The following is a 22957-nucleotide window of genomic DNA, read 5'->3' as shown; positions in this document are numbered from 1 at the left end:
AAAAGAAAAAAGTCTTCTTGGAGAACACCTCACCACGTGGGTTTGGGCCAAGAATGCAACCTCCCTGTGTACCTGAACAAAACCCAAGAGAAGAGAAGGAAATGAGGGAAATCATTATACATGACCACAAATAATATGAAAAGAACCACACAAGTTCTAGAAATGACAGTTACAATCACTGACATCAGAAACTCAAAAGACAAGTAATACAGAATCTTGCATACTCACAATTTACGAAAGAATTGGAATCTAGATTAGAAGAAGCTACCCAGAATGCAGCCCAGAGAGAGGGACAGGTAAAGACACAGAAATCATGAAAAAGTTTGAGATGTGGATGACAGAATAAGAAGGTCTAAAATCCCAGTGATTTTTATCTGTTGGTCCCACTGTGTGATCCTTAAGTGCTATTAAACTACCAAAACATGCAGGTCAAGTGCTGGCCAAGTAGCAGAGAGACCTGGCCCACTAATAATCTCAGTGCCTGTGGCAAGGCTTTAGATCAAAAACAGCAGCAACAAAGATCATCTAAGCTGTACTGAACAGTCTAGAGGCGATTACATTTTGGTGAAGTTTAGAGTAGATCCTACTTCTCCCTTCTCCCAAGATGTTTTACTTTAAATATCATTAGACACACCTCCTCCTTTGAAGAACTTTTCGTGTTGAGAATGCAGTATTTTATCATAGATTCATTCTGACTCTCCCAACAGCCACAAAGCCCTCTCTAGGTTTATGGATGAAGAGAATTGTTAAGTACTATATCTGAAATTTCTACTCAAAATAAGCCAGACTATATCACAGGGCCTTTAAAAAATGTATTTGTACCTCCCCTCTGTCCCTGTCTCTCTCTAATATTTTCTTTCCAAAACCCAACAGGTCAGTTTGTTGTGTACCCCTAGGGTATGAGATCCTACCTTGCAGAATACTGTTTTGACTTACATAACGCAACCAACAAAGCCACGTGGTACAAATTACTTGAAATGTTTGTCAAAACAATAAAAGAATATCCATTAAGTCACCAAATAAACAAAACACCTCTAGCACTAGGCTCAGCACACAGTGGTACTCCATGACTACTTTGCAGTCACTTACTGAACAACATCTTTACAGCCCCGAGTGTACACTAGTCATTATCATATGCACTGAAATGCAACAAGCAACAGGTGAATTCCCTACTGTCAAGGAGCTGTGGCTTAATGGGGAAGTTGGGTTGCACATGCCCAGAAGCTCTTCTCCTTACAAAACTCTTAAAGATGACAACAAAGCTTTGCTCTGGAGAATCGTTCCACAGGCGGAAACAATGCCTTTGGCCATGACCAGTGTGTTGGAAACCAATCTACAGATTTCTACACAGAAATCATGAAAGAGTTTGAGATGTGGATGACAGAATAAAAAGCTCTAAAATCCCAGTGATTTTTTTCAAAAAAATTTTTTTAAATCCCAGTGATTTTTTTTCAAAAAAATTTTTAACTCCCAGTGTGTTTTTTTTCAAAATAAAGAGTTTCCAAGGTCAGAAGTAGCCTTGTGGGCTGGTGCAGTGGCTCATGCCTATAATTCTAGCACTTTGGGAAGATGAGGCAGGCGGATCACTTGAGGTCAGGAGTTCAAGACCAGCCTGGCCAACATGGCAAAACCCCCACCTCTACTAAAAATAGAAAAATTAGCTGGGCGTGGTGACACACGCCTATAATTCCAGCTACTCGGGAAGCTGAGACACAAGAATGACTTGAACCTGGGAGGCAGAGGTTGCAGTGAGCTGAGATCGCACCACTGCACTCCAGCCTGGGTGACAGAGAGGGAGAGAGGGAGGGAGGGCACTGTGATCAATTGCCTAGTGTTTCAAAAGTGGCCTCCATGGTGGAGCCCTTAAAGTGGGGCAGTATTATAAGTGGCTCGGACAGGGTCTTACAAGTTTTACTGGTTTCTAACTAGTTTTTCTTTTAGTGTCTCAGATCAGGGTTTCTGCATTTCCTAGACAGTATGAACTTGAGCCTATGATTCCTACACGTTGCACAAGCTTTCTCATGGGTGTCCATTTCCACCCTCAGCCTAGGGCAGACGACTTGCTTTCTAGGTTCTATACTGGGAATCCAGTTCTTACCTTCCTATAATGCATCTGGCTTGCAGCCTTGACCTTTTTGTTGGGGAAGTGGTGTGGGGGGTACTTTTTATTGATACATAATGTACATATTATAAAGTCACATGTAAGTACACAGCTCAAAGAATGTTCTCAAAGTGAAACTCTCATGTAACCAGTACCCAGATCAAAAAACAGTATTAGCAGAACCCCAGAAGTCCTCTCGTGTCTCCTTCCACGTACTATGCTCCCCTCAAGGGTACTCACTGTCCTGACTTCAGACTAGTTTTGCTGGCTTTAAATTTTTATATAAATGGAATCCCATAGGATGTATCTTTCCTGTCTGGCCTCTTTGGGTTGCGTTATGTTTGTGAGAATCATCCGCGTTGTTACATTTAGCTATCATGTATTCACTCTTGTTACAGGATAGTTTTACTAATATACCACACTTTATTTCCTTTCTGTTGATGGATGTTTGGGTTGTTTATAGTTTGAGGTTATTATAACTAGTGTGCAGCACTGACTCTGTCCTCGCACTAGTACTAAAAGCCCTACTCTTCCCACCACCCACCCCCCAAGCCTTCAACTTTTGGACAAGATGAAGAAACGCTAACTGGATTTACTCTCTCCCACCTGAAACAACCAAAAAATCAGAAAAAAATACAGGAGACAACAGTTTTGAAGATACTGGACATCAAGCAAAGGAAGATAGTGATTCCTACGACACAGAAAATAAGGTAGGCTGGGTGCGGTGGCTCATGCCTGTAATCCCAGCACTTTGGGAGGCCAAGGCGGGAGGATAATTTGAGGTCAGGAGTTCGAGACCAGCCTGGCCAACATGGTGAAACCCTATCTCTTCTAAAAATACAAAAAATAATTAGCCAGGTGTGGTCTCACGTGCCTGTAATCCCAGCTACTCGGGAGGCTGAGGCAGGAGAATCACTTGAATCTGGGAGGCGGAGGTTGCAGTGAGCCAAGATCGCACCACTGCACTCCAGCCTGGGCAACAGAGGAAGATTCCATCTCAAAAAAAAAAAAAAAAAAAAAAAAAAAAAGAAAATGAATTGAAGAGCTGGAGTCAAGAGTCCAGAAAAACAAAAACATCCAGCACCCAACATGGTGAAATTCAAAATGTCTGGCATCTATTAAAAAATTTCCAGGCATGCAAAGAATCAGGAAAATATACCAATGAGAAGAAATATCAATAAATTAAAACCCCACCGGGATTCAAATTAGCAGACCAGACCAACCCACTGTTTTGCATTCCCTCTTGGTTTCTGGAATATGCAGATTTTCCTTTCATATTTTCAGGCTCTGGGTGTGTAAGTGTCTAATCATTACAGCATTTCCATGTGTTAATAGGAGAGCTGGTTCTCACATGTGCACAGGCCACCTCTCATTCAGAAGTAGAGTCTATACGGGATTCTGCAAATGCAGTGTGATACAGGCTATCATCAAAGTATGTTTGGAACACTTTGAGAGAAGAGAGATGGAAGCATCCAACTACTCCTAGGAGGCAGTCTTTCCAGACTTTCATACTCCAAGTGTGGCCCATGGACCAGCAGCATTGGCAACACCTGGGAGCTTTTCAGAGCTTCAAAATTTCAGGCCTCATCCCCCAAAACTACTGAAACTGAATCTTCAGTTTAACAAGATCTCTAGGTGATTCACAGGCACACTCAAGCTTGAGCAGCACTGCTTTAAGACTCATCTCTGCTATAAATTCTTCGTGACTTCACAGACAAGGCTGAAAAGGCCTGGAGCTCATCGTCTAGGCAAGAAATAACCATGAAAGACTAAAAGGAAGCAACCAGGATCATTTTTGTATTTATAGAAGTTAAGAGAATAAAGTACAGGCAGGGGAGATGGAAGGCAAGGGAAAAATATTGCAAAGGTCCAAAAGAAAGAGACAGGCACACAAACCAGAAAGGCGTAAGAAACAAGTGAAAGGCTGGGTGCAGTGGCTCATGCCTGTAATCCCAGCCAATTTGGGAGGCTGAGGCAGGTGGATCACCTGAGGTTGGGAGTTCAAGACCAGCCTGGCCAACATGGTGAAACCCCGTCTCTACTAAAAATAGAAAAATTAGCCAGGCATGGTGGCGCACACCTGTAATCCCAGCTAGTCGGGAGGCTGAGGCAGGAGAATCACTTGAACCCAGGAGGCAGAGGTTGTGGTAAGCCGAGTCCGTACCACTGAACTCCAGCTTGGGCGACACAGCGAGACTGTCTCAAAAAAACAAACAAACAAACAAACAAAACACACACACAAAAGAAACAAGCGAAGGAAGCAAAGTCAAGAGAAGGTGAGAACTCAGAATCAAGGAGTTTAGCCAATAACTGATGATGGTATTGCTGGAGGGGGAATGAGGGAGAATGAGGGGTATACCTGGGTCAGGCTATGGTAACTAGTGGTGCCATTCATAAAATCTAGGCACAATGAGAGATGGGAAAGAGTAATGAACTTTTGAACATACGAACTTTAATTTACTCTCAAGACATCAAGTGGTGACGTCTCATCTAGGAGACCAGAGGTTTGCAATTTGTAGTATAAATAATGCCCACAGGTAGAGATCACAAGTGAATAAACCAGATGAAGAGACTAGGAATCTGCATTTTTCACAAGCATACCAAATGATGCAGGCTGGCAGTAAACTACAACTGGAGAAACACTACAGTAGAATATCAATTCTCCAGAGCCCAGCAAAGCAATAATACACAGTATGTTCTCAATTTTTAAAAATAATTTTGAATAAATGAAGAGTAAATAAATAAACAGATACAGAGAGCTCAGCAGGTAAGGTTAGCCTAGAGATAAAAATACAGAAGCCATCCACCGTAAGGTAAATACACAAGCTCTCTGAGGCACAGCATTCTTAGAAGATGGCCAAGAAGGAATATATTATCATTGAATCAGTAATGCATGAAGGAGAGGCCGGGCACAGTGGCTCATGCCTGTAATCCCAGCACTTTGGGAGGCTGAGGCAGGTGGATCACCTGAGGTCAGGAGTTCGAGACCAGCCCAACCAATATGGTGAAACCCCGTCTCTACTAAAAATACAAAAATTAGTCGGGCACGGTGGTGCGCCTGTAATCCCAGCGACTTGGGAGGCTGAGGCAGAAGAACTGCTTGAACCTGGGAAGCAGAGGTTGCAGTGAGCCAAGATTGTGCCACTGCACTCCAGCCTGGATGACAAGATCGAAACTCCCTCTCAAAAAAAAAAAAAGAGTAATGCATGAAGGAGACTAAAAGTGGGGATCAAAGAAGCAGAAAGACAGCCAGGATGCAAGTAAAGTGACAGAAGGGTTTATCTGGCCAGGCTGTTTTCTTTCTCAAAGGGTTCAAGAAAGAATAACACTGAATGCTGCTGGAGAGACCAAGGTAAGAATGGTAATGTCCAGTAGATTACATATGTACTTGCTGCTATCTCTGAGCACTTCTGGCAAGAATTGGGGCAGTTCATGGAGGATAAGGGTAGACAGCTAAAAATGGGTTAAAAAGTAAATGAATGGGAGTTGAGATGTGATAACAGTAAACAAACACTAGTTTCTACTGAAACCTGACAGTGAGTGAAAGGGCCAAAGAGTGGAACAGAGGGCTTCTAGTTTAATTTTTCTAGTTTTTTTGAGATACAATCTTGCTCTGTCACCCAGGTTGGAGTGCAGTGGCAATCACAGCTCACTGCATACCACTGCCTCTGGCTAATTTTTTAAAATTTTTCTGTGGCGATGGGGTCTTGCTATATTGCTCAGGCTGGTTTTGAACTCCTGGCCTCAGGCGATCCTCCCCACCTTGGCTCTCTAGTTGAATTTTTTTTCCTCCGAGACAAAGTTTTGCTCTTGTTGCCCAGGCTGGAGAGCAATGGCACAACCTTGGCTCACTGTAACCTCCACCTCCCGAGTTCAAGTGATTCTCCTGCCTCAGCCTCCGGAGTAGCTGGGATTACAGGCGAGCACCACCACATCCGGCTAATTTTTTGTATTTTTTTTTTTTTTTTTTTTTTTTTTTTTTTTTTTTTTTTTGAGACGGAGTCTCACTAGGTCGCCCAGGCTGGAGTGCAGTGGCGCGATCTCGGCTCACTGCAAGCTCCGCCTCCCGGGTTCACGCCATTCTCCTGCCTCAGCCTCCCGAGTAGCTGGGACTACAGGTGCCCGCCACCAGGCCCGGTTAATTTTTTATATTTTTAGTAGAGACTGGGTTTCACCATGTTAGCCAGGATGGTCTCGATCTCCTGACCTCGTGATCCGCCCGCCTCGGCCTCCCAAAGTGCTGGGATTACAGGCGTGAGCCACCGCGCCCAGCCTAATTTTTTGTATTTTTAGTAGAGATGGTGTTTCCCAATGTTGGCCAGGCTGGTCTCAAACTCCTGACCTCAGGTGATCCACCTGCCTCGGCCTCCCAAAGTGCTGGGATTACAGGTGTGAGCCACCACGCCCAGCCTCTAGTTCAATTTTTTAAAGACTACTTGAAATTCTTTAAAAATTCAAGAAGAGCTAGCCGAAGGGCAAAGAGAGAAAAAGAAAAAACTAATTTAAGGCATGATGGGATCCACAGTATGAAGTAGGAGCTAAGGTCATCTACCAAGAATGCGGTAGAATGAAGATTTAGAAGAGGTTTTTTTAAGTGATGGATGTCAGAGCTAAACACAGAAAAAAAACTGCCAGGCAGCACCGCAATGCAGGTTTAGCTGAGCCCCGAGACTACCAATGTGTAGTAGTATTAGTCCACATGGCTGTGTGATTACCCTCTGTAGGATTTTCAAAGTTGAGCAGCTATAATTATTGGATGGATTCAACATAACAGGGCAGACTGATACGAGGTGAGGCAAGAGGCAAGATAATGAAGAGATGAACTGTGGGCTCTAGGCTAAATGGAGAATTAGATGAAGCCAAGAGGTGGCAGGTGCTGGACACAACTGTGGGCAGACAGCCTGGGGCAATCATTCTCAGCCTAGGCTGCACATCCATGTCACCTATGGAGTTCTGAAAATACTGATGCCTGAACCAATTTAACCATGTCTGTAGGGGTGAGACCCAGGCAGCAGTCGTTTCTTTTTTTTAAGCCCTCGATGTGACTCCATAGTGCAGTCAAACTTGACAACCACAGGTCTAGAAAGACTGGGTGACTGAAGAATGGAAAAGGCCTATAATCCCAGCACCTGTGGAGGCCGAGGCGGGCAGATTGTTTGAGCTCAGGAGTTCGAGACCAGCCTAGCCAACACGGAGGAACCCCGTCTCTACAAAAAACACAAAAATTGGCCAGGCGTGGTGGCATGTGCCTGTAGTCCCAGCTACCCAGGAGGCTGAGGTAGGAGGATTGCTTGAGCCTGGGAGGTCAAGGCTGTGGTGAGCCATGATCGCACTACTGCACTCCAGCCTGGGTGACAGAGCGAGACCCTGTCTCAAAAAGAAAAGAAAAAAAGCCAAGGTGGGAACATTTTTTTTTTTTTTTCCTGAGGCAGAGTCTTGCTCTGTCACCCAGGCTGGAGTGCAGCGGCACGATCTTGGCTCACTGCAAGCCCCGCCTCCTGGGTTCAAGCGATTCTCCTGTCTCTGCCTCCCAAGTAGCTGGGATTACAGGCGCCTGCCACCACACCCAGCTAATTTTTGTATTTTTAGTAGAGATGGGGTTTTGCCATGTTGGTCAGGCTGGTCTTGAACTCCTGACCTCAGGTGATCTGCCTGCCTCGGCCTCCCAAAGTGCTGGGATTACAGGCGTGAGCCACCGTGCCCGGTCTGTCTCATTTTTAAATAACTTCTTTTACAGTTTTGTTTTCAAATTTGGCTTTTGCAAGAGGAAAGCCTGGGATGCAGGGAAACCCACTGGAGACAGGTAAAGGTTAAACAAGGAGGGTGGGCTCCCTCCCCTTCAGATGGCGGGAAGCAGCCTCTGCAGCAACCTTAATACAGCTCTTCACAAGTGAGGCACAAGAATTTCACTCGGCTGGGTACAGTGGCTCATGCCTGTAATCCCAGCACTTTGCTGGGCTGAGATGGCGGAATCACTTGAGGCCAGGAGTTCAAGACCAGACTGGCCAACATGATGAAACCCTACCTCTACTGAAAGTACAAAAATTAGTGGGGTGTGGTGGCACGTGTTTGTAGTCTCAGCTGCTTGGGAGGCTGAGGCACAAGAATCACTCAAACCCAGAAGGCGGAGGTTGCAATAAGCCGAGATCGCACCACTGCCACTCCAGCCTGGGCAACAGAATGAGACTCTGTCTCAAAAAAAAAAAAAAAAAGAGAGAATTTCACTCTAGGTTTCTAAGGAAGAATATGAATTCCACAAGGGCAAAAGTTCACCTTGCTTAACAACTCCAGAATGTGTTGTTTTTATAATTCCGCTGTGTGGTTCTGCTGAACTAATTTATCTGACTCTAGGAATTTATCTTCCCTGCTCCAAGTCACAAAGCTTGTTAATATTTCGTGTAAAATTAGGTTCACTGCTATATCAGCAGGTCCCTAACTTCACATAGTCCATGCCAGCAATTTCCAGTGACTAATGACCTTTGTTATTGTTACCACTCATGACTATATTACTGTCTGTTTATAATCGGTATGTCATGACCAATTTACTACATGTATCACTTATTTCAAAAATGGTATTGCTTCAAAATGGGCTTCATAAGCAATAAAAAGCACACCTTCTTGTGCAAGCTTAACTTTGCTAACACAAATTCTCTCACAGAAGGTAAAATAACCAATAGTGAGTTAGCTCTATAGGAAAACACAAACTCTGCCCACTGGACAATGGGCTTACTACACTATAGAATGTAGAAGATTCCACCACCATAGAAAACAAATAGGAGATGGCTGGGTGCCATAAGGGGCACCTAACCCAATAAGGAACTAAAGTCTAAAATGACTTGAATGAGTAGGAGTTAATTAAGCAAGATTTTTGGAAGGAAAGAAGGAAGAGAAAGAAAAAAGAAAGAAAGTAAAGACAATTCCAAAGAAAGCACATTGTACATTTGGGGAAATGCCAGTAATACAACGTTGCTGGTTCAGCTCCTACAGAGCTGTGCTTGTCTCATTAAGGAGTCTGAACTGTAACCCGGAGGCAATGAGGATTCATGGTAAGATTTTAAGCTACTGTGATCCAAGATTAGTAATCCAGAAGGATAAAGGCTGCAATAAGAAATATAAAATCGAGGGGGCACAAGGCTGCAGCTAGAGATACCAGCGAGTAGACATAGCTTCAACATCTAGGATAGATATGAAGGTGTGCTGAACTAATTAATGTCAGAGAGAAAGGGAGGGATAATGAATCAATAGAACCATCACTGAATATTAAAATCTTGCAATTTCCACTTTGCTCTTTTTCTTTTCTTCAACTTTTAAGTTCAGGGGTACATGTGCAGGATGTGCAGGTTTGTTACGTAGGTAAACATGTGCCATGGTGGTTTGCTGCACGGTCATCCCATCACCTAGGTATTAAGCCCAGTATCTATTAACTATTCTTCTTGATGCTCTCCCTCCCCACACTGCCCCTCACTTTGGTCTTTAAAGCTATCACACTATAGTCTAATTCTGTATCTTCCCAGGCTCAGGTTAAAGGGGCTGAATTGCTGGACTGCCTTATTCATTTCCCTGAAAGGAGCCCTGTAGCAATGATCCTGACTGATGAACGTTTGACCACAGTCCAAGGGCATTGGCAGGACTAAACCCAAAAAAGACGTTCTCAATTTACATTCCACTAAGGCTCGGAACACCAAGTATTCATGAATTTAAGCAAAGATCGTACTAACTAAAAATAATATCCCAAATGCTAAAATTTACATTAAAAACATAACCAGTTTTTGACAGGTAGTTTATCGCAGTTATCCTGACACAATGAGTAAGCAAATTCCATTCAAAAACTATGCATCAGGTATTGAAGTTGCTGTACATTAGAAATAGCATATTTGGGTTGGGCGCAGTGGCTCACGCCCGTAATCCCAGAACTTCAGGAGGCCAAGGTGGGGGAATCACTTGAGCCCAGGAGTTTGAGACCAGCCTGGGTAACAAAAATTAGCTGGGCGTGATGGCATGCACCTGTAGTCCCAGCTACTTGGGAGGCTGAGGTGGGAGAATTGCTTGAGCCTGGGATGTGAAGGCTGCAGTGAGCCGTGATCGAGCCACTGCATTCCAGCCTGGGCAACAGAGAGGACTGTCTCAAAAAAATAACAATAAACAAAATAAGGGAAATATGTTTGTAGAAAGCAGAAATAACTTTAAAAAAATCTTAAAAAATCTCCAGGGGGCCAGGCATGATGGCTCACACCTGTAATCCCAGCACTTTGGGAGCCAAGACAGGTAGATCACTTAAGTCCAGGAGTTCAAGACCAGCCTGGGAAACATGGCAGAACTCTGTCTCTACAAAAAGCACAAAAATTAGCCAGGCATGCCTGTAGTCCCAGCTACTTGGGAGCTACTTAGGAAGCTGAAGCAGGAGAATCATTTCAGCCTGAGATGTGGTGGTTGCAGTGAGCCAAGATCGTGCCATTGCACTCCAGCCTAAGCAACAGAGCAAGATCCTGTCTCAAAGAAAAAATACACACACACACACACACACACACATACATATACACCTCCAGGTAAAAAAGGACCTCTGTTTTACTTGAGGGTAGCTAATATTTAAGGACACATAAATTATTTCCACACTAGCCTAGCACCTCCAGTCGAAAAATAAAGCCTGATGCTAAACATTAGGACCTTATGTACACAGGGAAATAATAATAATATGAGGTGGATGGGATAGGGAAGAGAGCATGAAGCAAGGTTTCTGCTTAGATCACTTCATCACGCAGCAACGTGGCTCCCAAGGGCTAGAAGAGAAACACTACCACCAGTTCTAGGCTTTTATACAATTTCACCTTAGGCCCCAACCTATGAAGCCACACTAGCACTCACCATTAAAAAAAAAAAAAAAAAAAGTTAACCCATAAAGGCTATTTAACTTGCCAAGGCTATAATCTTTAGTTATTTTTAGGAAATCTTCAATCTCAACAATAAGACTCTTGAATTTGAAATGTCTCTAATCTGAATGTTACCTTTGACATTGTTGGCAGAAATCCTACAAACATCTGCCATCTAAAATAGGTTAAGAAAGGGCAATAGAAGCTTTGAAACATACCCAAGTATAAAGCAGAATTTAGTTTATAATAAAAACATTTCAAAACAGTGGAATAATCAAATAATCATCTGGTAAGTAATTCTGGACAAGTCTCTAAATATTTAGAAGAAACTATAATTAGGGCTCTAGCTCTCATATAACGAAGTAAAATACTGGGTGAATTCAGGGTAATATGTGAAAAAATTAAGAAAAAATACTAAGAGGAAGCAGAGACTAACATATATAATAATTTGGAGGAATAAGGAAGATATAAAAATTATAACAGAGTTAGAAAACGTAAAAGAAACGGAAAGACCTATCTACCTAAAACACACATGCACACACACTTTTCTCCATGTCAAATATATGTACAAAGTTAAAAGACAAAAAACAGACTGGGGAAAAGAATGCTACATGTGACAGAAAACAACCTTTATATCAGAAAGATGAATTCAGCAACAGATTGCAGCACAGGCAAAGGATTATGAGTATGTAATTTACATCTAAATGTAACTAGCATGTAAACATATTTTAAAAGTGCTCAATGTAACTTTAAAGGAATGAAAATAGAAACAGAAAACAGTGAAATGCCTGCTATTTAGTGTTTGTAAGGCAAAATGGGGCCATCATACAATGTTACCAGGACTGTGAATATACATAACATTTCTATGGGGCCAATATGTATCAAAGTTTAAAATGTGCACCACTTCTGGCCCAATAATTCCTCTTTCGGAAATATAACTTGAGATCATTTCTCAAAGATGTATGCATATAAATTCATCACAGTGTTGTTTGTAATCTAGATAAATTGGAAACAACCTAAACATCCATCAATAATAATAAATAAATCTTGGTACCTGGTAAACTAAAATATCATGCATCTATTACAAATGATGTAGAGATCATACAGATATTGACATGCGAAAAACGGTCAAGACATTTTACAGGACAGTTCCATGTGAACAGGGGCCTTGTATGTTTGTTCTTCACTCTTCCAGCAACTAGAACAGTGCCTTGCACAAAATGGCTTTTCAATAAACATTTATTAAACAGATGAACTTTAAAGCAGGTTACAGAACAATAATCATAATATAGTCCTTTTCTCTCTTCCCTCTTCCCCTCCCTCCTTCTCTCTCTCTCTCACACACACACAGACTGGAAGGACAGTCACAAAAGGTTAACAAGGTAATGTAGTTTTGGTGTGTGCATGTTTTAATTTTCTCCATCTCTCTCTATTGCATAAATTCCTTACACAGTAAGCATTTTTTACTTTTATGACTGTAAAAAGTAACAATTTTTTTAAAGAAAAAGAACTCACATATTTTAAATGAACTCCAGAATGTGCTGTGACTAAGCTCGCCAACCCCAAAAACTAAAGTCAACAATATCCAAGTGGCATGTTTTCTTTCACTTTCAAAGAAATATCAGTATAACTTGTACCAGCATCATCTTTCTCAGTACCAGGAAATGCCACACTATACTAATAAAATACAGTGTTTCCAAAAGCAAAGGCACACTTTTTCCGCAGTAAAAAGGAAAAAAACAAAAAACAAAAAAAAAAAAAAGTAATTTCTTAAAGTCTCTTCCACTAACATACACTCTATTCTAGTTCATGGTAACGATTACTATATACAATTGCTCTTTTCTCCCCCCAGACTAAAAATCCAAGTGAATCGATATCAGTAATGTGCTCTATATAATTTTTTCATTTCTTTACGGAGGCAGATTTCACCTTAAACAGTGGATATACCAAACTAGCCACATACCCCATGTCTCTATTCACGCCATCACCCAGTTCTATTTTACTTACACGCTTCGTCACAATCTCATAACCTTATTTAGATTTTATCTGCTCCTTCCTTCTAGAATGTAAGTCCCATGAGGACAGGAATTCTGTCCTGCTCACCACCATGTCCCCTGGCCAATAACAGTGAATGGTATCTAGTAGGCCTCAAGAAGTATTTGTTAAACAAAAATGAAAAGATGTGGCCGGCACGGGGAGAGTACAAATCTACATAAGACAATAAAACGAGGAACTGAAAAAAGGAAAGAAAACCATGCTGAGATGTACAAGCTGACAGGACTCAAAGCTATCATGCCAGCTCGGAGGTTTGGTGGACATTTTTCAGGGTGGACAGGTGCTTCACACCTATCTAAGCGCATAGAGCCCTTCCAGGAAGAAGAAAATCCACAGGGAGGTGTCCAGATAGCTGTGAGCAGCTCCCAGAAAAGTGGACACAATCACCACCCTAACAGAAACGTGGCCCAGGTCGGGAGAAAAAAACAATACACCATACATCTCGGCCCAGATGAAAAATCACACGAATCCCCAGCACAATCAAACCAAGCCACCACCTTCAGCCTGACACGTAAGAGCAGTCTCCTTTAGCTTGGCTGGGCAGTCGCCTGCAACCCAGCAAACCCTTCCCACGCCCAACACTTTTCCCTCGCAAAGACCACCGCCACCGCCGGTCCGAGGGGCGAGGGAACGGGGGGAATAGCCTGACGATCAGCTTTCTCCACCCCCGCCCGAGCCCAGTCCCCTTCAAAGCGCAAACGTTTCCCATTCTCGCCTGTCCCCGAGGCCCGGACCCCTGCCCCGAGCCCCTCCTGCGGTCCCTCACTCACGTGTAGATGATAGCCATGAAATGCATCAGCCACAGCACCAAGAAGAGGACGAACCCGAAGACGGCCATTCCCTCCAGGGCCAGGTCCAGCAGCGCCATCCCCCGGCCCGCCGGCCCGGCCCGGCCCGCTGCGGCCGCCAACACGGACAACGCTCCCGCAGGAGGAGGACAGGGTGGGCGCCCGGTGCGGGGGCGCGGGAGGCGAGAGGAAGGTGGGGAGAGGAAGGGGCGGAGGGGGGTGGGGACGGAAGGGGCGGGCAGGGCCTGCGCGCCCCCGCCCGCGCGCTCTCGCCTGCGCGCTGTTTTCGGCGCGCTAGCGGGCGGCTGCGGGTGCTGCGGGTGCTGCGGTCTCCCGGCTCTGGTCGGGGCGACCGCGGCCCCGCGGCCCCGCGCTCCGGTTCGCCTCTCCCGAGCCTCGCGGCCGCCGACCAGACCCTGCGCGCGGACACCTCCGCCGCCTCTCCGTCTCGCCGCCGGACTCCCGGCCGAGCAGCTCCGCCGCCGCAGCTCCGCGCACTAATCAAAACCGGCGGCTCGCGCCCCACTCCTCGACGCGTCCCGCCCCCGGAACCGCCGCGCCCGCCTCTCCCAGGGGCGGTGCCCCCGCCGGTCCACGCCCACCCTGTCGCCGCGCGCCCGCTGCGGCGCCGGCGAGAGCGCGCCGGGGAGATCGTGTCCTGCTGCCCGCAGGACGCAGGCCGGGCTTCCTCCGGCTCCTCGCACCAGCTGCAGCCCACCTAGGCGGAAAGCGCTGCAGCCCTGGGCCGGGCTCCCTCGGTGTCGGTGGCAGCTCGGGACCCTGTGCCTGGCTGGAGGCTGCTCTCTCTCCGTCTGGCCCTGCTGTTCCTGGGTGCCCCAGAAAAAGACACGGGTTCCGGGCAGCTGCCGGAGCTTGTCTCGAAATCCAACTTCCAACGCCGCGTCTGCAGCCTCCCCGCCGGGCACTGCTACTGCTCGGAGCAGCCAGGCCCTCCAGGCCACGTTCCTGGGCGCAAGGGATGCCCATTGCCTTCCCTCTTACTGCTTTTAATGCTGTGGGATCTTGGATCAAAAGGGACCGGAGAGTAAAATAATCTCCATGCGCCTCACAGATCTCTAAGCGCCTTAGCGACCGTGTGTATTATAAAAAGAAATTCTCAAACTCAGAATTAAAGAATCAGTTGATATTGAAATTCCCTAAGACTGCCATCCAATACGGTAGCCACATGTGGCTAAGTGAGGGTTGGAAAGGCAGCTTGCCACTCTGTGGAGTAAACAGTACACCAGATGTGGAAGATCATCTCGTTAGTAAATTTTATATTGATTGCATGTTGAAAAGATAATATTTTGGACATATTACATTAAATTAGGTAAATTATTAAGTTAATTTCTCTTTTTAAATACTTTGGCTAGCTACTAGAAAATTTTAATTGTACGTGTGGACAGCACAGCTCTAAAATGGGAAGAAATGTCACTTTGGGTAGTAAGGTAACTAAGTATTTGTCCTAATTTTAAGTCATCCCAAGAAGATGCTAGTACTCAATGTTTGTGTTTCTTCAATCTAGATGAGTTTATACTATTTCTGCATTGTTTTATGTTTATTGTTGCAAGTGATTTCCTTTTAAATAATCCATGACCTCCCTTGAGATATTTCAGAATTGAATTCAATTTTGAAAAGAAGTTGTGGCTGGGCGCGGTGGCTCACACCTGTAATCCCAGCACTTTGGGAGGCGGAGGCAGGTGGATCATGAGGTCAGGAGTTCAAGACCGGCCTGGCCTAGATGGTGAAACCCCGTGTCTACTAAAAATACAAAGAATTAGCCGGGCGTGGTGGCAGGCGCCTGTAATCCCAGCTACTCCGGAGGCTGAGGCAGAGAATTCCTTAAACCTGGAGGGGCGGAGGTTGCAGTGAGCCGAGATCGCGCCACTGCACTCCAGCCTGGGCGACAGAGCGAGACTCTGTCTCGAAAAAAAATAAATGAATTTAAAAAAAAGAAAAGTTGTTTATTATTGCTGTTTATGGTAGTTAATAGTCACTGAATGATCTACCTCAATCTGCAATTAAATGACAAACTACAACTAGAAGAGTTAATGTCCGAACCATTCCTCGATTAACATCCTTGGCTCCACTGGTACAGAATCAGTGGGAAAGAACAATGCTTCAAAATCAAATTCCCACTGTTGAGAGTTACTGGCTGATAAAAATAGCAGGATGGAGGGCCAGGCGCAGTGGCTCATGCCTGTAATCCCAGCAGTTTGGGAGACTCAGGTAGGAGGATTGCTTGAGGCCAGAAGTTTGAGACCAGCCTGGGCAACATGATGAAACCCTGTCTCTACAAAAAAAAAAAAAAAAAATTAGCCAGGCATGGTTATGGCACCTGTAGTCCCAGCGACCGGGAAGGCTGAGGTGGTAGGATCACCTGATCCTGGGAAGTGGCGGCTGCAGTGAGCTGTGATCGCGCCACTTAACTCCAGCCTGGGTGACAGTGAGTCCCTGTCTTAAGAAAAAGTGGAATAGAATTCTAACATCGAAATAACGTTCCAAACAAAAATTTACTATTGTAGTTAATTCTAAGGCACACTTCAAAAAAACACTTAAACAAATTTTAATTTCTCTGAAATGGGAATGCATCTCACAGTCAATGCCATCTTAGAGTTAATTGGCGTTTTTTCTTTTTTTTTTTTTTTGAGGTGGAGTCTCGCTCTGTCGCCAAGGCTGGAGTGCAGTGGCGTGATCTAGGCTCACAGGAACCTTCGCCTCCTGAGTTCAAGCAATTCTCCTGTCTCACCCTCCCCAGTAGCTGGGACTACATTTGCACACCACCACACCCGGCTAATTTTTGTGTTTTTAGTAGAGACGGGGTTTCACCATATTGTTCAGGCTAGTCTCGAGCTCCTGACCTCGTGATCCACCTGCCTCGGCCTCCCAAAGTGCTGGGATTACAGGCGTGAGTCACCGTGCCCAGCCAATGGCTTGTGGTTTTCTTTTACTCAAATATAAAATAATAGTGCATCTTAGTGATATATAAAATAATGCTGCATCTTATAATTAAATGCCCTCTTAGATTTGAGGAACACCAATTGCTTAATTTAAGCATTGTTTTATATTCTGCATTTTTTCAAAAATGTTTTCTGGAATCTTACAACAAAGGATTTTATACAGTATGACCAATAACACAAAAAAAGAGGCCAAAGAAATGTGAAAGTAGATATTCTTAAGAGTTAACAAATTTGCTAAATTGAGTATAATCAGCAGATTAAAGATCAGTTATACTTGACCCTAGTTAAACTATGTTTATCCAAACTTCATTTTAAAAAAGCTTTAGAAAAGGGAAGAGTATGAAGACAGTATAAAGATCTGTGGTTGCCATGGAGCAGAGGAAAGAGGGACAAATAGATGACAGGATTTTTAGGGCTGTGAGTGAAACTATTCTGTATGATCCTATAATAGTGTATACATGTCATATATTTGGCAAACCCCGTAGAAAATACACCACCAAGAGTGAACCCTAATGTAAGCTATGGACTTTAGGTGATAATGGTGTGTTAATGTAGGTCCATCAGTTGTAACGAATATGGTGCTCTGGTGCAAGATGTTGATAGTGGAGGAGGCTGGTGGAGGGAATGGCAGTGGGTATATGGGAACCTTCTGTACTTTCTGCTCAGTTTTGCTGTGAACCTAAAACTACTCTAAAAAGTAAATTCTTAAAAAAAATTAGTGAGTGTTCCACTAAAGGTGTTCTACATATATATTTATACAAATATGTGTATAACATTGGAAATGCTATAAATGTCTGAATAAGATATACCAGTTTGCGGCTGGGCGCGGTGGCTCAGGCCTGTAATTGCAGCACTTTGGGAGGCCAAGGTGGGAGGATTTCAAGCCAGCCTGGGCAACATGGCGAAACCCTGTTTCTACAAAAAATAGAAAAATTAGCTGGGCATGGTGGCAGGCAACGTGGTAAAACCCTGTTTCTACAAAAAATACAAAATCTAGCCGGGCATGGTGGTGGGTACCTGTAATTCCAGCTACTCGGGAGGCTGAGGCAGGAGAATCACTTGAACCTGGTAGGCAGAGGTTGCAGTGAGCCAAGATCATGCCACTGCACTCCAGCTTGGGTGCCAGAGCGAGACTCTGACTTAAAAAAAAAAAATTACCAGTTTGCCATCAGATCCCAGGATTTAGCACCTTGTGGGCACTTAAATATTTGTTGACTGAATGAATAGATAAAATGTTTATTTATCCATTGACAGAAGTCACTGGAAAAATTTCAGTGACTTCTGAAATTTTCTGGAAAAAAATTTCTGGAAAAATTTCTCAGCTTTCTCCTTTGTCTGTAAAGATTTTTAAATGGTTTTTCGTTGTGAGAAAAATACACATTAACTTCCATACCTCCTCCTTTATCTTATAAAATTAAGCTAAAGAGTTAGAGTAATTACATATTAGTTCAACTAATCACGTCCTGAAGACCTACTCCAAAGCCCATACTCTACTTGACAGTCAACAACATAATTTTCATCTCAGTATCACATATTTTCCATCTTTGTCATTGTTATAAATAATTTTTCATGTAAACATTTTAAAGATCACAATCCAGTTTTCTATGGTGAGTGTATTATTATTTTTAAAAGATAGGCATACTATAAATTTTCAGCCCTATAAAAACTTAAAAAATAAGGTGAAAACAAGGTGATCCTCCAGAAATTGAGTAAATTTGAAGTTTCATAAACAAAGAATCAATTGACATGAAATTTGTGGTGCTAATGCCAAGAAAAAAGTAATTCTTGTCTTTTTTCTAAACATGTTTAGAATTAAGTAGAAAAATACCTTAACTATCAGCTCAGGTGATTAACTTACATTGGTTTGTTATGCATGAAATGGTAACTTTGTAAAAGCCTTCAGATCCTAAGATACTGTGTTACTGTAAATTGCCTTTAAATGATACAAAGATTCCAGGCAAATTATCAGTTCAGGGCCTGATCTTGATAAACCACTGGTATCCTGTGTTTATATATGTGGGTGTGGTCCAGGGGAGTGACTAGAGTTTACTAGAGTTATGTTCTTCTCTTCTCAGCTGCTGTGTTCTTCTCAGCTGCTATGCTAGCTCATATCCAAATGCCTAATTAAAATTTTTTTTTTTTTTTTTGAGGTGGAGTTTCACTCTTGTCGCCCAGGCTGGAGTGCAAGTGGTGCTATCTCAGTTCACTGCAAACCTCCACCTCCCGGATTTAAGCGATTCACCTGCTTCCGCCTCCAGAGTAGCTGGGACTATAGACGCACGCCACCACGCCTGACTGGTTTTTGTATTGTTAGTAGAGACGGGGTTTCACCATGTTGGTCAAGATATTCTTGATCTCGTGACCTTGTGATCCGCCCGCCTCAGCCTCCCAGAGTGCTGGGATTACAGGCGTAAACCACTGCACCAGGCCTAAAATCTTTTTTTTAAAATCACATACTCGGCCGGACACGACTGTAATCCTAGCACTTTGGGAGGTCAAGGCGGGCGGATCATGAGGTCAGAAGTTCGAGACCAGCCTGGCCAACACGGTGAGAGCCTGTCTCTACTAAAAATACAAAAATTAGCCAGGCATGGAGGTGCGTGCTTGTAATCCCAGCTACTCAGAAGGCTGAGACAGGAAAATTGCTTGAACCTGGGAGGCAGAGGTTGCAGTGAGCTGAGATCACGTGCCACTGTACTCCAGCCTGGGAACAGAGTGAGACTTTCTCAAAAATAAATTAATTAATTAAATTAAATCACATATTCATTTTCTTTTAAAATTTCATGCTTAATCTTGTTTTAATCCATACTTTCCTAGATCGAACCACTAATGTTTATTCTTAACGGAAGCTAAATTCAAAAGATGTTCAAATATGCCCCATGTAAATATCAACTGTTTTTGTTTTTTCGTTTTGTTTTTTTGAGACAGGTTGCAGTGAGATCACACCACTGCACTCCAGCTTGGGTGACAGAGCAAGACTCTGTCTTAAAAAGAATTACTAGTTTGCCGTCAGATCCCAGGGTTTAGCACCTTGTGGGCACTTAAGTACCTTCTGTCACCCAGGCTGGAGCACAGTGGCATAATCACAGCTCACTGCAGCCTTGACCTCCCAGGCTCAGGTGATCCTCTCACCTCAGCCTCCCAAGTAGCTGGGACTTCAGCCACCTGCCACCACACCAGGCTAATGTTTTTTTTTTTTTTTTTTTTGGCAGAGTCTCGCTCTGTCACCCAGACTGGAGTGCAGTGGCATGATCTCGGCTCACTGCATACTTTTTAAGTTATTTGTAGAGATGGGGTTTTGCCATGTTGCCCGGGCTGGTCTCAAACTCCTGGACTCAAGGGATTCACCCATCTTGGCCTCCCAAAGTGATGGGATTCTAAGCTTGAGCCACTGTACCTGGCCTTAACTATTATCTTTTTAAAAGTGTTTTTGGAAATTTCTTTATTTTTGGATAGATAGTTATGACTCATTCTAGTTTATTTAAGCTCATAATGCTAAAATCTTCACCTAGACTATGTATGCAGCTTGTGCGTGTGTGTAAACAAACTCAGTAAGTTTATTGTGGAGAGAGATTGACTAATATTTACTGAACAAGGGAACATAAATGACATGCTAGGGAAATTATTTAACTATTAACTTGATTTTCACAACAGTCATAAACTGTACAGTAAGCCAAAAAGATTAAGTTAAATGCCCAGATGACATTCAATAAGTGACAGCGATGGAGTTTGGACCCGGCTTTGTCAGACTCCAAAGTCAATGCTATTTAAATAAGCAAGTACAGTATTGAGTTAATTTAAACAACATATAGTAGATGTTCAACTCTCAAAATTCAGTTTGCAAAGTAGATTTTGGTCTAGCATTATTTAGTTTAATAACCAATGTAATGTATACATCACCATCTGAGATTTAGGAAAGTCAATTTCACCATCTGAGACTTAGGAAGGTATATCATGTTTTTCTGCTAAGATGCTCTGGGAATTTAAACATCTTGCTCTTTCCTTCCACCATATCATTTGCTTCAGTTAAGAGGAATTTTATGAAACATAATGTCATTGCAGAACAGTTCATTAAGAGCACAAACAAGTGGAAGAATTTAAGGCCAGGCGCGGTGGCCCACGCCTGTAATCCCAGCACTTTGGGAGGCCGAGGCGGGAGGATCACGAGGTCAGGAGATCGAGACCATCCTGGCTAACACAGTGAAACACCGTCTCTACTAAAAATACAAAAAATTAGCCGGGCGCGGTGGCGGGCGCCTGTAGCCGCAGCTACTGGGGAGGCTGAGGCAGGAGAATGGCGTGAACCCGGGAGGCGGAGCTTGCAGTGAGCCGAGGTCGTGCCACTGCACTCCAGCCTGGACGACAGAGCAAGACTCCGTCTCAAAAAAAAAGGAATTTAAAAGAACAATCTTTTTCAAGTGCTTTTTTTCTCACACAATAATTCAGGAAAATTCCAACAAAATCTGTTTCTTATTGTATCATTTCACAGAATTACCAACAATATAATTAAAACTTGACTTTAACATTTCCTTTTTTTTTTTTTTTGAGACGGAGTCTGGCTCTGTCGCCCAGGCTGGAGGGCAGTGGCGTAATCTCGGCTCACTGCAAGCTCCGCCTCCCGGCTTCACACCATTCTCCTGCCTCAGCCTCCTGAGTAGCTGGGACTACAGGCGCCCGCCACCGCACCCAGCTAATTTTTTGTATTTTTAGTAGAGACGGGGTTTCACCGTGGTCTCAATCTCCTGACCTCGTGATCCGCCCACCTCGGCCTCCCAAAAGTGCTGGGATTACAGGCTTGAGCCACCGCGCCCGGCGACTTTAATATTTACTAAGAAACAAAGGTTGTTAAGATAAACTAGACCTCCTGACTTTAGAATCTCTACAAAATACCTTCCCTATCTTAAGAATGCTTTCCTTTAGGTTACAGTATAAACTATTGGCTAAGCCTGAATACTGCGAAAGTCAGACAGGCTGAGTTTGAATTCTGGTCCACCATGTGACCTAAGCAAGTCACTTAACCTCTCTCGCCTCAGTTTTTTTATTTTTATTTTTATTTTGTAGAGAAAGGGTCTTGCTATGTTGCCCAAGCTGGTCTTGAACTCCTGACCTGAAGCAGTCCTCCTGCCTTAGCTTCCCAAAGTGCTAGGATTACAAGTGTAAGCCACTGTGCCTAGCCACTTGCTTCAGCTTCTTTGTCTATAAATGGACTGTTGTGAGGACTAAACAAGTTAACATATGTAAAATATTTATAACAATTCCAGGGAGGGAAATGGATATAAAGTTTTATTATTATTCCTTAATTGAGAAAGTACATTCATTTTGTCTCATTTCATCTACATTACTAACTTTTGCTTTCTCTATTTCTCCATTTACTCTTTCAACCCATAAAAAATAAAATTACCTATTAGAAGGATTTATCTTTGGCAAATTATTCCTTGTGACAGAGCATGCAATACTTTATAATTCTTAATTATTACACAAACCAGAGTATATTGTAGATCTCATCTTCTTGCTAATATACCTGGTGTAGTCAATCAGAAACAAATGCAATTAGGTGACAATTGTAGGAAATAGGAGAAATATAATTGAATAGTAAAGAGCAAACAAAGATATTTTTATTCCATGGGAAAAATAAATTTCAGGCCTTGAAAGAAAATATTCGTTACATGCCAGCATAATATTAGAAAAGTACACAAATTGGCCTTGTGATGTTAAGAAACAGTGATATCAAATAGTCTTTAAACTATTTTTGGTAATTTTTGGTAATAAATACCTCATAAAATATAATTAAATGCATCAGGATTAACACGAGAGAAAGTTTTCAGAGTCAAGTTTACGTAAATATATTATTTTTTGAAGCTCAGAATTGGCAAAAGGTGTTATAGCATTTACACAAATTGGTACCAAACTAACAACTAATTTGTGAAAAAGATGCATCCTCCCCTAGTCTAGTAATTTTATAGTTTGGAAATCATATCTGATTGTTTTTAGCCTTTTATATCATTGTAGGTATAAATTTGAAGTGTTGTCTAATACCTGAAAAAGCACGAAACAAAGCATTTTGCAATACAAGGAGATAGAAGCAACTATTAGGGCCTTCCCTATCACATAAGCTCATGCCTTAATTCAGTTGCCAACCCACCTTAAATATTTTGGGATCCCTCATTAACAGTCATCAACAGTTAA

At 43.1% G+C, this 22957-nt stretch overlaps 1 protein-coding gene across 1 annotated transcript in view; it reads right to left on the bottom strand.

The window, feature by feature from the left end:
• The window catches only part of UGCG (UDP-glucose ceramide glucosyltransferase), a 38615-nt gene extending 24287 nt beyond the window's left edge, over window positions 1–14328 (bottom strand). The window contains exon 1 of the mRNA XM_019034091.4: window positions 13794–14328. Within this exon, the coding sequence (XP_018889636.1) occupies window positions 13794–13891 (98 nt within the window). The 5' untranslated portion in view covers window positions 13892–14328. The remainder of the gene's footprint in view (window positions 1–13793) is intronic.
• Window positions 14329–22957: the final 8629 nt, after the last annotated feature.

The sequence above is a fragment of the Gorilla gorilla genome, chromosome 13, assembly GCF_029281585.2.
Source record: "Gorilla gorilla gorilla isolate KB3781 chromosome 13, NHGRI_mGorGor1-v2.1_pri, whole genome shotgun sequence".
Lineage (NCBI taxonomy): Eukaryota > Metazoa > Chordata > Mammalia > Primates > Hominidae > Gorilla > Gorilla gorilla.
Note: the sequence above shows the minus strand (reverse complement) of the source record. Positions and strands in the feature narration are given on the sequence as shown.